The sequence below is a fragment of the Notamacropus eugenii genome, chromosome 6, assembly GCF_028372415.1.
Source record: "Notamacropus eugenii isolate mMacEug1 chromosome 6, mMacEug1.pri_v2, whole genome shotgun sequence".
Lineage (NCBI taxonomy): Eukaryota > Metazoa > Chordata > Mammalia > Diprotodontia > Macropodidae > Notamacropus > Notamacropus eugenii.
Window position 1 is genome coordinate 298,065,950 of NC_092877.1, and position 16,862 is coordinate 298,082,811.

The 16,862-nt window shown below is 39.8% G+C and overlaps 1 protein-coding gene across 4 annotated transcripts in view; it reads left to right on the plus strand.

Annotated features, from left to right (window-relative positions):
- Positions 1-7,870, plus strand: part of CDK15 (cyclin dependent kinase 15) — a 124,783-nt gene extending 116,913 nt beyond the window's left edge. For 3 of the 4 annotated variants that reach the window (XM_072617298.1, XM_072617297.1, XM_072617299.1), the window contains one exon: positions 6,402-6,594. In XM_072617298.1, coding sequence (XP_072473399.1) covers positions 6,402-6,511 — 110 coding nt within the window. In that variant the 3' untranslated portion in view covers positions 6,512-6,594. Of the gene's footprint in view, positions 1-6,401; positions 6,595-6,643 lie in introns of those variants that run through there. The other variant, XM_072617300.1, reaches the window with a different exon arrangement.
- Positions 7,871-16,862: the final 8,992 nt, after the last annotated feature.

The window sequence follows — 16,862 nt, forward strand, 5'->3', positions numbered from 1 at the left end:
TTCAGAAAAGACATCAAAGGCTCTTTTTCATTTCTGTGTGGTCCTGCCCTGTTTCTCTAATCTTAGGCATGATTTTCACACCCTTCTCTCTAGAACCCTTTCCTCTTTGACCAAATCTACAGGTCTTTCACAGTGTCTTAAGAGAAAAATGATCAAGCGTTTAGAATTGTTTGATGGGATCTGGTGAGGATAGACATTTCTGAGTAAGAACTATTTTGTTGCCAAATAGTTGGATGATGGGTCCCCCAGATACCATGTAGTTCACCTACTATTGGGAGTTTAAAGCTCTTCATTGTGCCAGACCCAGATTTCCCATTGTGGGAAATTACACCCTATATAATTCAGAGTGTCCCAGAAATCTGAGCACAGTGTAAAGCTTTTAGTGACTTAAAACTGCAGCAAGACTTTTGGAATATTTTGTATTTCCTCTTATTCCATCTTCAGGGAAGAAAAAACTATCTCAGCCTTCCCTTCTTTTAATAGCTCTTTTAACCTGTGCCTAAAAGAATGGCTTCCCAGCTCTTGCATGTCATACTCCTTTTAATATATTCTAACATCATTTTCCATTTGTTTGATAGCAGCAGTACATTGCTGATTCATGTGCCACTATAATCCTTCATATCCTCTCTGTGCCGTACTTAAAGTATTTATTAAGCTATTGTTACACCCGAGGTACTTGTGCCAAGTTTAACATTATCCATCTTCTGCTTAAAAACTTGCTATATTTCTCTTTATCTGTACTTTTGGACACATATATCTCTTCAAGTTAATTTCTACCCATTCCTTGATACGGACATTTTACATTCTAATTCTAATTGTATGCTCTGCTGACATGGTATCCTGCCATGGTCAGGAGTCCCAAAGGGATTGAGAGCTCAACTCCAGAAACAGGGGAAAGGAGAAAACTCACTGGGGGATACTGAGGAAACATTCTTGAATCCAGCAATGCTTTCAAGACATGGTATATCCCAAGGAACAGAACACTGAACTTGGAGTCAAATACTTGTTCAAATATTTCCTCAGCTACTTACTATTTGGATGATCTTGGACAAGTCTCCTAGCCCCTTGAGCATCAGATTCCTTATCTGTAAAGGAGATAATAACTATCTCACTCACAGAGTTATGGGGAGGATCAAATACAAGAGTGTATGTAAAGTGCTTTGCAAATCTTAAAGTGCTATGTGAGCTATATTATTTCAGCATATAGATATGTTACTACCTTCTTCAGTGTCCCCACATCAAAGTCTCTGAAATGAACTCTTTATCCCATTTTCCTCCTCCCAAAGATGTCACCTTCCATTTAGAATGTTGGGGCAGAGAATAAGAAGAGTCAAGATTTGGTATTACATATCTGTGTTCCCCACAAACATAATATGTGTGTTCTGTATTCCATCAAAGTCACTAATAAAAAACATTAACTAATACTAAATCCCAAACTGGGCCCTGTGAGACACCACTCTGCACTTGCGTATATCAAAACAAATTTCAAAAGTGAAATCTTAAGTCAAACAACTATTTTTTGACACAGCTAAGATGTCTCTATACTAGACAAGGAAACTTTTAAGGAAAAGAGACATCCATTATAAACTTCTTGGGAAAAGCATTTTCTAACTTTCTACCTTAAAATCTTCCACAAGACAGTCCTTATTTGTATGGCTTCTCTTCTGTACTGGAGGCTGTCAGTAAACTACACAGAAATGAGTAGGAACTCTGCTCAGCCTTTGCTGAGGTGAGTGGGGATGAGAAATCCCTTCCTGCCTCTAGTTTTTGTATCTCAGTGGGAAAAAAAGTGCCCTCTTTCCCCACAGAAATTAAAATAATTCATGCACTTATTTGTTCTTGGTTTATCTTAAGTAAGCAGTTTATTGAGGTTACATGCTCAGTCCTGAAACATGGCTGCCCCCCCTCTAGTTCCCCTACTTCTTCCTCAATTTCTAGGGCTTATTTTGTCTCCTAAAGGCATGTTTCTTAGTCCCACATTGTCCACAGTATAAAGCATGAAGCATCTATAAACAAAGCAAAGTATGGCTCCATCTTTGTGCTTTATACATTAAGGAGCCTGGTTTTTAGGGATCTTTTATTACTTGCTTTGAGAACTGTATTTCACTGTTGGGTTGAGGGAGACCCTCTTGGGAGATATTATTTTCTTCCCCTTGCTTTTAAGATCTGATACAATAGAAAGCATTGCCTCTGCAATTGGAGGAACTGTGTTCAAATAATACTTTCTACCTCTTTGACCTTGAAGAGGTCACTTAACTTCCCTGGGCCTCAGTTTCTTTATTTGTAAAATGAGAGGAGTTGAACTAATGGCCAAGATCCCTTCCAGCTGTAGAGCTGAACTCTCAAGATTGATATCTTAAAATCTTTTCGCTTTATAGTTGGTTTCCGGGAAAGAACGTCTGGCTGGGTCAGTCAGTGGCTAACCTGGAAAGCTTATTGTACACATAAACACATATGCATCTCTAATATATACATTACATAAGAGATGATATAATATTTCCACTGTGGATACAGCTCACAAGGATCATATATATGAATATGTATTATATATGTGTATACGCATGCACGCATTGAAACATGCTTGAAGGCAATGTGGTACAGTAAAAGCAACATGTGTGTGTATACGCACACATTTTGTAATTTCAGTTGTGCCTTACTCTGTGACCCCATTTGTGCTTTTCATGGCAAAGGGAGTAGTATAGTAGTTTGCCATTTCCTTCTCTAATTTATTGAACAGATGACAGAACTGAGGCAAACAAGCTTAAATGGCTTGCCCAGGGTCACACAGCTTAGTAAGTGTTTAAGGCCAGATGTGAACTCAGGAAAATGAATCTTCTTCTTGACTCCAGGCCTGGCACAGTATGTACTGTGGCATCCCCTAGTTGCCATGTATGTACATTTGCATAATATATGTGTATGTATATACATTATATGTTATATACATTATAAAATCCCATCTTTGACACAAGCTATTTTGGGCAAATTGCTTAATCTCCCTAGAACTCTAGATGGCCTCTTTAACTGTATATCTAGGACCCTGAGGAGATGTATGTGTGTATGTGTATGTGTGATCAGAACTCATATATATGTCTTAAATACCTTCTTAACTTAATTTTCATTATCATGTTCCTTCCCTTTTACCTGAAAAATGAATACAACCAAGAATCTTGGGTTGCTTGGAATGGGCTGGAGACATTAATGAACTGGAGACATATTACTGTGTATCATGTTGCCAGGAAATGCCTGGGTAGCTCATATCCCTTGAGCGCTACTGGGTCTGTATTGGGGAGGTTTGGAGAACACCCCAGAGGTTCTAAAGTTCATCTTTGGGCTTCTTGGCAGAACTGAATCTAAATTACCTAGAAAAAAGAAGTATCTCAATACTTCTAACCTCCCTGTTTTTCTTGGGAACCTGATTCTGTATTCCAGAGACAATCAGGGTCCTTGAAGCACTGAGAGAAGGAGCCTTAGGGTAGAGGTACCACAGCCCACCTTCCTACTGCTTCCTCTTAGGTCTCATTCATTCCCTTTCCACAAAGTCCAGAATCTTCTTTATGTTTTCTTAATGCCTAGGTGGTGATGGTTTTTCATTGACCACAAGTTCCTCTAATTGAGCACTACTTCCTGTCTTCCCTCATTCTTCTCATGCATCTGGGAGGAATTGCATGTACACACTTAATATGCACTAGAGTAATGTGGAAAAGGAAACAGGCCACTAGATGGCGCAGTAGATAAGAGTGCTAGACCTGGATTCAGGAAGACCTGAGTTCAAATCCAACCTTAGACACTTCCTACCTATGCGATGCCAGATAAGTCATTTAACCTTTGTTTGCTTCAGTTTTCTCCTTTGTTAAATGGTAATAATAATAGCACCTCCCTCCCCGGGTTGCTGTGAGATTAAATTGAGGTAACATATGTAAAATGCCACCAGTGTATCCACAAATACATCCAAGTGTATCATCACCCACAGCGTGGGAAAATGCTACTGTGATTCTGAGCATATATAAACATTTGCTTGGATGAAGCAGATAGCAGAGTATGCATGTACTACTGGGTTCATTACATAACAACATAGGATTTCCTAGTACAGATATTCTGAGCACATGAAACTTTGAAACTTAAATTCTTACCTTTTGTATAAGAAACACTTTTACTTCTTAATCCTCTCTGTCCAGTTGCCTCTATTTTTTTTAAGCAATAACAGAATTCTTTACTTTCTCTTAGTGTGAACCTTGAGTTCAGTGGGCCTCAATTTCCACATCTGTGCAATGACATTGTTTAAAATGTTCCCTTCCTCCCTAGAAGGGTGATGGGAGGATATTTATTTTTAAAACCTTTGACTCATTGAAAGAAAGTTCCTATATGAAGTTGATCCTCTGAGGGAGGAGGGAGGGAATGAGAGGGGAAGGTAAATAGTCACTAATTAATTAAAAGAGGAAAGATCATCTGCTCTAATCGGAAGAGTGGGTGATGTGCCCTCAGTCAGCGTTGTAAGTGCACTCCATGTTAGACAGCAACTCCAATTTAAAACACTGTGATCCTCTCTGGGCTTTGAAAATGCCAACTCCATATACATACACATGAGCTAAAATTACAGAAATAATCATCGGGCTGTGTGCATCCTGGAAAATTAAATGAGTTAAGCAACTCTGGCTGATGTTTGTTGATGCCTGTGAGCGATACAGGCACCACATGACAAGGGAAATTACAAGACTTTTTTTTTTTGAATACTGTTTAATTTCCCATTTGCTTCTGAGTTTTTGCTAACCTGTGCTTGCTGTTCAAGGCAAGTGAGAGATTTGATTATCTTGTTTCCTGTGAAAGGTTATTTAGATCCTCAATCCCATTAAGTCACTTTCCGCACTCCAGTCCAATGAGCCTTCACCTGGTTATCAGCAGGGAGGAGAAGTAAATGGAGATGCAGCGATCTCAGATTTCTAAGGAACAAAAGTTAAAGTGAAGTTTGAAAGGAGGTGACAGCAAGCAGCCATGAGCTTAGGAACTCAATTAGACTGAAAGACAACTATCTCATTATCTCTCCCCCAAATGATCCAAATACATAAGAACATAAAAATTTAAAATAAACTCTTTCTATTGACTGTCTAGATGACTGAATTTTCCCTCTCGATTTTTTTTAAACACCCACTTTCGTATTTATTTATTCTAAGCGCGAAGCAGCTGCGATAATTATACTGTCAGATTCAGTAAGTTAATGAGGAGTCACTGGAGTGGAAGGTTTTGCATTTGTGAGATTGCTGAAGGAGAGTAGGTTTATGCCTTGGCTCCAAAGCGGTTTTCTTTTCTTTTCTTTTTTTTCTTTCTCTACCGGGTGGGAAGGAGAGTGCAGCAGCCCACAGACGGATTGGAATCCTTTTGATTAACTAGCTGCTTTCCCACTGCTGTTTTTCCAGATAATGGTTTGCTGTCTCTCTAGCTCTCCCTTTTTTTCTTTGCAAGCAAAAGTGAGCTTTTTAGGGGCAGGGAAGCCCAGAAGGAGAGAAAAATGCCCCTCCCACTAGCCCAAAAGGCAAAAGAGACCCTTTCTTCCAGGAAGAAGCTTGTAAGGGAATTTGGACTCCAGTTGATTAGAGAGAGAGAGTTATCTGTGAAGTTGACATACTGTTTATTTTAGCTAGGCAACTCAGTGTCTCCCATCTCCAGCTTTGCAGAGATGAAATTCCATACCAGAGGGGAGGGGGCACCAGCTACCCAAGGCAGGATTCTAGGTAGAGTGGAAGCTAATTCAGCACTTGAATTTCCCTCTTTTTTTTTTTTAATTGACTGCAAGTAAGTTTCAGTAAGTAATGTCATTAAAGTATTTCTTGCTTCTCCTCCTCATGAAGTGTTGCCCTCTGTTAAAGGTTAGCGGGGTTAGAGTGGCCCATATTTGTAGGAGTTCTAACGCTGCAAAAATAGATACTGGTAGAGAAATTCTCCAGTTAAGGTTTTAGGTTATTCCTGACCTTGGTTAAGTAGGTAGCAATAACCTGTCTGGGATGTTTTTTGTTGATATGGGATCTTCTGCATCTCAGCCTAAGAAGTCAGGTTATGAGCCCTTTAAAATGTAGACTCTTGGAAGCTAGGATTCTTGCCACAGGGCCTGGCACACCATACCTAACTTTACAAAAATCACTCAACTTTTTGAGAACACATATAATAAGTACCATCTGGCATAGACTATGAGTATAATGCTGACCCATAGTCGACAATAGATATTCATTAATTGAAAACATGAAAGACAGTCCAGTACTGGCATAATTTATTGATAACATCTTTTGATATATCTTCATGTGATACAACATTGTAACATATATAAAAACACACTGTGCAAACCTTCAAGAATTCACTCTTGTGTACTTTTTTCTCTTCTTTCCCCTTACCCCCTTGTACCTCTTCCACAGTGGAGTCTTTGTTTACAGTTCCCGGAGTGAGACTAAAACCAGAAATCTGCAACCTCCTGGCCTCCTACCAGAGAAGTCATCACACAGCTCGATTTAGCAAGTGCTGGTGAAAGAGAATAAAGAAGAATCACTAATCCTCCCAGGTAATAGACCTCTGGACAATATAGCTTATTAAAGACAAAATTGGAATGCAAATGTTCGCTCATTATTTTGTGCCCAAAGCTTCCCCATTCCTTTTCTAGCCTTTCACCACTGGCGATTTGACAGTTAAGGAAGTAGAGATTTGGAGAAGATGAAAAATCAGGAACTATAGGATTTGCAAGCTGGACATCAGTGTCCCCATCTGTAAAACAAAGGGGTTTGATCAACCATCTCTGAGTTCCTTGCTCTCACATGGGAAGTGGTATGACTGGTATTTGAACCCTGGTCTTTTGCCTTCAAGTTCTGTTTCTCTTTCCCTTACCTGGAGGTATAGGCAACCTGTCTGCCTTGTTCCCAAAGAAGATGACAGAGGGTTCAAGAAGCAGCATTTGCCCCGGTAACTTTGAGATTGTTCATCTATATGTTTCCACCAAAGTAATAGAATTGACTTTCCTTTATTCCCAGGTTTGGGTGATCTGTCTCTGACAAGTGGTACTTCAGTATTTAAGGGAAAGGAGGCACTTATTCGCTTCTCCTGCTCTTTCCTTTCCCTCCTCTTCCCTGGGTGCCTTTGAAGAGCTGGCTCGGGGCACCAATTCACATGTTTCCCAGAGATCAGCCTGAAGGTTTGTAAGGCTGAAGTAACCCTTTCATGGACTCTTTCTGGCACAGGTGCTTCCAGCAAAACTGAGGGGGATGCCTCTCACTGGGGTTACAGACAGTTGTTCCAGAGACATCCCTAGTATCAATAAGACTATTTGGAGGAAGCAAGGTTATATGAAGATACTGAAAGTCTCTTTAGGAACTTGGATGCTTGAAGGAATTCCCCCATGCTACCCCAGAGCTACCTAGTCTTTCAGAAGTGATGACGATGATGACAAAAATGCTGGGGTTGGGAGGCTTACCCTCAAGTGCTCATTGCCCTTTGGGAGTGGGGTATATGTCTTGGAGGCCTAGGAGACCTACTAGAAGGGATATATTAATGGGGTCTAATGGATTATTCTACATTCCCAAAAGTCACCATAGCCTGGGATCTTCTTGGAAAAATCTATGCATGTTAGTTTTTTTGAAGGCACAGCTTAGGTATCACCTTCTTCTACATGAGGCCCCTAACTTGAGCCCCCTAATACTAAACCTCTTCCCCACCAAATTGCTTTGTATCAACTTTGTGTATTTTTTTGTGCTTAGTAATCTGAATATGTGTTGTTCTTGTCAGTAGAATAGAAGTCCTATGAGGGCAGGGACTGTTTTCAGTTTTGTATTTCTGTCCTCATCCCCTTGCACACTACTTGGCACACAGTAAGCTAATAAATGCTTGTTGAATTGGATCTAATTGAATCATCTATCTTCCACCAAAGGAATGGAACACTCAGGATAAATAATGAATGAACAAATACAAAAGTGATCATCTGAAATAGAGACAGTCACAAAGACAGCCATAACAAGGATACATTCAGCAGAGCGGGGAAGGAAGATAATGAGTTATCATGGAGATGCCATCTTTTCCATGGCCTTGAGATTGTCATCATCTATTTGGGCTGCAGGTGGATTAGAAGAGTAAAGAAGCATGGGACATGGAATATCCTCTTGAGCATTGTTGACTAGTAGGCAACTACAAAGAAAGGGCTGAGAACTCCCTCTTCACTTCTGCTTATAAAATCTCTAGTCTCCCTTCATGTGTGAGTTGTCCTTGGTTCTCGAAGAGGACCATGACATCAGGAAGATGATGCCGTGACTTGCAAGTGAATAGGATTTAAGTGAGGCAGGGCTGTGCAAAATCACCAGCCTCACTTTGTCCTCCAGAGCCATCTGGGTCCAGTGGACAGATATAGATTAGGATGACTGGAGATGTCCCAGCAGTCTCCCTTCAGAACTCAGTTCAGCTACCACCCTTGACAAGAGGCCTTTCCAATTCCTCCCAGCTGCTGCTGCCCTCCCTCCAAACCACCTCATTGCTGTTTGGTATATATCTACATGTGTATGTGTTAGTTAGAGTGTCTCCCCTCTTCAGTTAGAATATAAGTTCTCTGAGGACAAGGGATGCTTCACTTCTCCATGGGGTCACCACTGCTACCACATCACTTGGCTTGTAGTAATCAAGAACTTAATAAATCCCTACTGATTGACTAATTGCTTCAACATAACAGGTTCCAATTTACAAAATGGGTTAAAACTGGTTCTTCTGTCCTAGACCCATCCAATTTCAGCATACATCTTGTTATTTTTTTAAACTGACATTTTAAGAGCCTTTCCTCTTAGGACAACCATCTTTGACAGTTAACAAGTTAATCAACTATGACTTCTGAGTCCTGGCAGCCAAAACTAATTTTTGAGTGAATTGAATCAAAAATTATTTCCCATAAAAAGAATGCTATGGGAAAGATGTTCAATTTCTAAATGACCCTGTCAGTTTACCTCCCTTCATCTCTGTGACTCTGACTTTCCCAGGTTTCACTGCACATTTGTGTCTTATTAAATATTTCTAATGTGGGGGTTTCCCTCTGTTATACTTTATCATTTGTTTCCTAGGCTGATGTTGGAAGTTTTAGGGAGAACATGAGATTATTGGACTGTTTGGGTTATAGGAGAGGTTTCATTGTTGCTTCAATAAATAGCTGCCATGATCACCTTTCATTGACAGACTTAACAAAAGATCATTATCCATAGGCTGGGATCTCTCCTTTTAAAACCTCAGAGGACCACAGAGAGGCAGGATAAGTGGCTAGGTTAGATCCATGTTGTTACTGCATATTCTTATTCAGCCAAACAAATAATATTTTTATTGATATTGTTATGACCCAATGTCCAAAACCATATTGATTAAGTGTCTCTGAGGATGCTGCCTTCCTGGAATGGTGCCATTTCCTACTGCCTGCACCTGAGATGGTCTCGTGTTTTTTTCAATCGGCAGATCTAACTGCATCTCGGTAACCTTGTAAAAACTGTCCTTCATAAAATTACTTGAGGGGAAAATTTTTTACCCTGAGTACTTGTCAATACCCAGATATGAGACTTCTAGCTATAAAATACCTTGGAGATAGACCATTATCATAAATAATAAAGACCTTTGTATACGCGTAAAGTGTTGTTTCATCTGATTGTTATATCACCAGGGAATAGTGAGGGGAAACTATTAGCCTTAATTTACAGATGTGGAAACTAAGGCCCAGAGAGAAGTGTCTTACCCAAGGCTGCAACTTGTTTGCAGCTGCCTGGAACTAGCACCCAAGAATAATACGGTGTTCTTTCTAGTACCCAGCAAATGATTTTTTTATTTAAATTTATTTACTTAAGTTTTCAACATTCATTTCCACAAAATTTTGGGTTCCAAATTTTCTCCCCATTTGTCCCCTCCCACCACCCCAAAATGCCGAACATTCTAATTACCGCTATCACCAATCTGTCCTCTCTTCTAACATCCCTCCCTTCCCTTCTCCCCATCTTCTCTTTTGTCCTGAAGGGCCAGATAACTTTCTATACCCCATTACCTGTATTTCTTATTTTCTAGTTGCAAGAACAATACTCAACAGTTGTTCCTAAAACTTTGAGTTCCAACTTCTCTTCATCCCTCCCTCCCCATCCATTCCCTTTGAGAAGGCAAGCAATTCAATATAGTCCATATCTGTGAAGTTTTGCAAATGACTTCCATAATAGTCGTGTTGTATAAGACTAACTATACTTTCCTCCATCCTATCCTGCCCCCTATTTCTTCTATTCTCTCTTTTGATCCTATCCCTCCCCAAGAGTGTTGATTTCTAATTGCTCCCTCCTCCCACTGCCCTCCCTTCCATCATCCCCCCCACCCTGCTGATCCCCTTCTTCCCCACTTTCCTGTATTGTAAGATAGGTTTTCATACCAAAATGAATGTGCATTTTATTCCTTCCTTTAGTCAAATGTGATGAGAGTAAGTTTCATGGTTTTTCTTTCACCTCCCCCCTTTTTCCCTCCATTGAAAAGTCTTTTACTTGCCTCTTTTATGAGAGATAATTTGCCCCATTCCATTTCATCGTTTCTCCTCCCAATATATTTATCTCTCACTACTTAATTTTATTTTTTTAAGATATGATCCCATCCTATTCACCCTATGCCGTGTGTGTGTGTGTGTGTGTGTGTGTGTGTAATCCTGCCAACTACCTAGATACTGAAAAAAGTTTCAAGAGTTACAAATATTGTCTTTCCATGTAGAAATGTAAATAGTTCAACTTTAGTAAGTCCCTTATGACTTCTCTTTGCTGTTTACCTTTTCATACTTTTCTTCATTCTTGTGTTTGAAAGTCAAATTTTCTTTTCAGCTCTGGTCTTTTCATCAAGAATGCTTGAAAGTCCTCTATTTCATTGAAAGACTATTTTTTTCCCCTGAAGTATTATACTCAGTTTTGCTGGGTAGGTGATTCTTGGTTTTAGTGCTAGTTTCTTTAACTTCTAGAATATCATATTCCACATCCTTCGATCCCTTAATGTAGAAGCTGCTAGATCTTGTGTTATCCTGATTGTATTTCCATAATACTTGAGTTGTTTCTTTCTAGCTGCTTGCAATATTTTCTCCTTGACCAGGGAACTCTGGAATTTGGCCACAATGTTCCTAGGAGTTTCTCTTTTTGGATCTCTTTCAGGAGGTGATCGGTGAATTATTTCAATATTTATTTTGCCCTCTGGTTCTAGAATATCAGGGCAGTTTTCCTTGATAATTTCATGAAGGATGATGTCTATGCTCTTTTTTTTTTTTATCATGGCTTTCAGGTAGTCCCATAATTTTTAAACTGTCTCTCCTGGATCATTTTCCAGGTCAGTTGTTTTTCCAATGAGATATTTCACATTATCTTCCATTTTTTCATTCTTTTGGTTTTGTTTTGTGATTTCTTGGTTTCTCATAAAGTCATTAGCCTCCATCTGTTCCATTCTAATTTTGAAAGAACTATTTTCTTCAGTGAGCTTTTGAACCTCCTTTTCCATTTGGCTAATTCTGCTTTTGAAAGCATTCTTCTCCTCATTGGCTTTTTGAACCTCTTTTGCCAATTGAATTAGCCTATTTTTAGAGGTGTTAGTAAGCTGTTGACCTGCTTTTCATGCTTTTCTTGCATCTCTCTCATTTCTCTTCCCAGTTTTTCCTCCACCTCTCTTACTTGATTTTCTTTTTTTTTCTGTTTTAATTTATTTATTTAACTTTTAACATTCATTTTAACAAAATTTTGGGTTACAAATTTTCTCCCCTTTTCTCCCCTCCCCCCCCAAACACCAAGCATTCTAATTGCCCCTATGACCAATCTGCTCTCTCTTCTATCATCCCTCTCTGCCCTTGTCTCCGTCTTCTCTTTTGTCCTGTAGGGCCAGATAACTTTCTATACCCCTTTACCTGTATTTCTTATTTCCTAGTGGCAAGAACATTACTCGACAGTTGATCCTAACACTTTGAGTTCCAACTTCTTTACCTCCCTCCCTCCCCACCCCTTCCCTTTGGAAGGCAAGCAATTCAATATAGGCCAAATCTGTGTAGTTTTGCAAATAACTTCCATAATAGTTGTGTTGTATAAGACTAACTATATTTCCCTCCATCCTATCCTGTCCCCCATTACTTCTATTCTCTTTTGATCCTATCCCTCCCCATGAGTGTTGACCTCAAATTGCACTCTCCTCCCCATGCCCTCCCTTCCATCATCCCCCCCACCCTGCTTATCCCCTTATCCCCCACTTTCCTGTATTGTAAGATAGGTTTTCATACCAAAATGAGTGTGCATTTTATTCTTTCCTTTAGTGGAATGTGATGAGAGTAAACTTCATGTTTTTCTCTCACCTTCCCTCTTTATCCCTCCCCTAATGAGTCTTTTGCTTGCCTCTTTTATGAGAGATAATTTGCCCCATTCCATTTCTCCCTTTCTCCTCCCAATATCTTTCTCTCTCACTGCTTGATTTCATTTTTTTAAAGATATGATCCCATCCTCTTCAATTCACTCTGTGCACTCTTCTTACTTGATTTTCAAAATCCTTTTTGAGCTCTTCCATGGCCTGAGACCATTGAGTATTTATTTTGGATGTTTGGGATACAGAAGCCTTGACTTTTATGTCTTTCCCTGATGGTAAGCATTGTTCTTCCTCATCTGAAAGGATGGAAGAAGATATCTGTTCACCAAGAAAGTAACCTTCTATAGTCTTATTTTTTTCCCTTTTTTGGGCATTTTCCCAACCAGTTTCTTGACTTTTGGGTCCTTGTCAGGAGTAGGGTATACTGTGGGAATCTGTAAGATCTCGGTTCTTCTAAGGTGGCACAATCAAGTGTGTATACTGGTCTGGGAGGACGAAGGGATTTTTGTGCCCATAATCTTAGCAGTTTCCTCTCCACAGCCACCTGGCCTCCAGTTCTGCCAGCTCTCTCAGGGCCTCTACACAGGGCTGAGGTAATATTCAGCTCCTCAGTGCCCCCAGGGGTTTTTATGATCCAACAATGGATTCGGCTGCTGTAGGGGCTGAGGTTGGAACTGCTTCCACCTGCCGATGTGGCTTCTGCAGCCACTGCCTAAGACCAGAACTATGGGAAGGCCCTTCTCCCTTCCTGGCCAGTTGAAAAAATCCCTTCACTGAACTTTGGTGCCTGTGGGTTGAGGGACCTGGGAACCGCTGCTACTGGGACTGGGTATTCTGCAACTGGAGATTCCGCCCCCGAGGGCTGTTCTCGAGCTGCTCCAGGTGGCCAAGGCTGGGCTGGGCTCTGCTCAGCATCTGCTGCAACAGATGTTTTCTGTGGGCCTTTCAGGTCACCTGGGCTGGAAATCTCCACTCTGTTGTTCTCCACTTCTGCTGCTCCAAAATTTGTTGAGAGTCTCTCTCTACAGGTATTTTATGGGCTGTGTGGGGAGAGTCTGCATTTGTGTGTCTTTCTACTCTGCCATCTTGGCTCCGCCCCCAAATGATTTTTTAAAATACCCAAGCATTATGAACTTAGAGAAGGGACAATAAGTAGGCATGATCTATGTATCCAGGGCTTTAAGTAATAATGCTTAAAAAGAAAAGTAGACAAGAAAATGGTAAAGGCAGTCCCCTTAAGCCAAATGAAACCCCTGATATTCAGATTGGCACCTAGAAAAGAACTTAGTCACTGGATAATAGAATTAGCCCCTCAGCGACCACCTAATTCATTTTCCAGAGAAGAAAAGGAAGGGCCAAGGAAGTTAAGTAACTTGCCTAAGATCACACATATTAGAGACAGAATTTGAGCTCCAGTCCTATGAGTCTACCAAAGATGATTATTCTAAGAGGAAGGGCTTTTAAAATGTCAGTTTTTTTGAAAAGTGAAATGTGTACTGAAATCTTGTTGAATACATGAGCCAAGAAGATGTTTTAACCTGTTTTGAGAGTTGTAGTCTGTTGTGTCCAATCAACAGGAATTTATGAAGTGCCTATTACCTATGGATGGTGAGGTGGCACAGTAGATAGAGCACTGGGTCTGTGGTCAGGAAGACCTGAGTTTAAATCTATTTAGACATTTGCTACCTATATGACCCTGAATAAGTCACTTAACCCTTTTTGCCTTGGTTTCCTCATCTGCAAAATGAGCTGGAGAAGGAAATGGCAAATCACTCCAGTATCTCTGCCAAGAAAACCCCAAATGGGGTCAAGAAGAGTAAGATATGACTGAATAACAACATGCACCAAACACTATAACACAAAAACAGAAGTAAAACAACCCCTGTCCTCAGTGGGCTTACATTTTAACTTTAACAAGGGAGGCAACACCTATGTACATGTAGGTATGTACAAAATAGCAATTTTTGGAGGTTTGGAGGGAGGTCAGTAAAAGCTGAGAGGGACAGGAAAGCCCTCTTATACAAGGTGACACCTGAGTTGAATTCTGAAGGAAGTCTAGGGATTTTATAAACAGAGGTGAGTTCAATCCAGGAAGGGCAGACAGTCAGAGCATAAACAATTTCTTATTATTCTCATACCTGGAAGTAGGCTCAGGGTAACCAAATGAGCCTTTTTCAGTCCTATCTTTGTACTTGACTACTAACCAACAATACTATAAACCCATGGGAATAATCTGTGTCTCCAGTGCTTCCCTCATCCCATGTTCCTTTATGTTCTTGTAGTCTACCTGCAGCCAACTGTACAATCACAATCTGAAGACCATGGAAGAGATCATGGCGTCTCCATGATGACTCATTCTCTGTCTTCTCAGCTCTGCTTTTCTTACTGCCTCTGTTCTAAATGATCACTTTCCATTTATCATTCATTTATTATTGAGCCTGAGATTAATATTCTTTCCACTCTCATTTTCATATGCCTCAGATTTTAGCCTTGTTCAGTGGGTTGCCTCCACCCTTGTCCCTAGGTTTTAGATAAGGCACATTTTAAATACCCCTTCTCATGAGCCAACAGAGAGTGCTCAGAGAGCAATCAAAGAGATTATTGCTGCTGGCTGTTTGCTTACCACTTAATAATTCCAAGGGATTTTTCAGCTTCTGATTGGTTCAGTGATCAACGCAGATTAGGATAGTCTGGGAACTGGGTCTTCAGAATAATCCTCTCCATTTTATCGTTTAATAGAGAGATCCCTAGACCAGAAGATCGATTTCCCAACAGGACAGATGGGAGACTGACAATTGAAAGAATGTAGAGACTGAGCTGGTCCTGTCACTCCTGGAGCCTGCCTACAATCTCCCTTGACAAAAGCTCCTGTGGCAAGGAGAGAATTAGTCTAAAGTTTATTGAAGTCTCCAGGGAAGATGATTTCTTGGATAAAGTTGTCAACAAAAGGAATTGCTTAAGACTATTTGCTATAAGTTCCTAGAGGGTGCTTCTTCCATCACTAACAGGATTATTGGAATACTGGTTACATCCCTCCACCTTCGTCTGCCACCTTCCCACCCCCTCCCCACCCCCAATTCCATTTGGGATTTGCATTGTGGACCTTTTGGTTTGAATTGAATTTCAAACCACCTTATCCTTCTGAATCCTAAATGACTGATTATGGCAAGAGTATGGAGAACCCAAGGTCTAATTTTGATGGTAAAAACACTATATAAATCAGGAGAAATATATTTCTTTTAGATAAAATACTATTTATTTATTGCTAACATTCTTTTCAAGTTTTGAATTCCAAATTCTCTAACTCCCTTCTACCCCCTCCCCTACCCACTGAGAAAGCAGGCAACATGATATCAATTATATACATGAAATCATTCAAAACATATTTCTATATTAGCCATGTTTTTAAAAAGAAACAAGAAAAATAAGGTGAGAAAACTATACTTCAGTTTGCACTCAGAGTTCATTAGCTTTCTCTTTCTGGAGGTGGATGGCATTTTTTATCAGGAGTCCTCTGGAATTGTCTTAAATCATTGTATTGATCAGAGTAACCAAGTCTTTCACAGTTGATCATTGTGACAACATTGTTGTTACTGTGCGCAATGATCTCCCGATTCTTCTCACTTCACTTTGCATCAGTTCATATAGGTCTTACCATGCTTTTCTGACACCACTCCCTTGTCATTTCTTTTACACAATAGTACTCCATCACAATCGTATGCCACAACTTGTTCAGTCATTCACCAGTTGATAAACATCTTCTCAATTTCCAATTCTTTGCCACCACAAAAAGAACTGCTATAAATATTTTTGTATATATGGGTCCTTTTCCTCTGATCTCTTTGGGATACAGACCTAGAAGTGGTAGAGAAATGCATTTCAAAGAAACAACAAAGGCTAATTTCTGCTATTAGTTACTAAACCATAAAAAAAAGTGAAATGAGAACTTTAGCTCAGTTATCATTTCAATGCCATTTTGAACAATGTCTTTTAGAAGAACTTAGGGAAACTCCAAATCAGTTACTGCTACTATTCTTATATATTTGCCTGAATCAAGAGTTCATAGATCTATAACTAGAAGACATGTAGATGCCTTCTAGTCCAATGCCTTTCAACTAAGGTTCAAGGAACTTAAGTGACTTGCCCAATGTCATGCAGATAAAAAGAATCCAGAGGTAAAATTTGAACACAGATTCTTTGACTTTAGAGACAGTGCTCTTTATTCACCAGAAATGTAATAACTAGTAAACCAGAGAATTCAACATGTTCTTAGAAGAGCAAAGTAAAACTACTTTTAAAAGAATAAAAGCTTAAGCAATTGTCCATAGGAAGTAGGAGGTGGTGGGAGGAAAATATGTCTAGATACTTTGAACATGAGTTCAATCTTTCAATAAAAGAAAGGGGCTGGACTAGACAGAATATCAGAACTAAGGAGGATATCCTAAATGTATAACAGCTCTAGATTTTAGGAAGCCATTTGACAAAGCCTTCCATGGTATTCAGTCTATCTTGTTTACAAG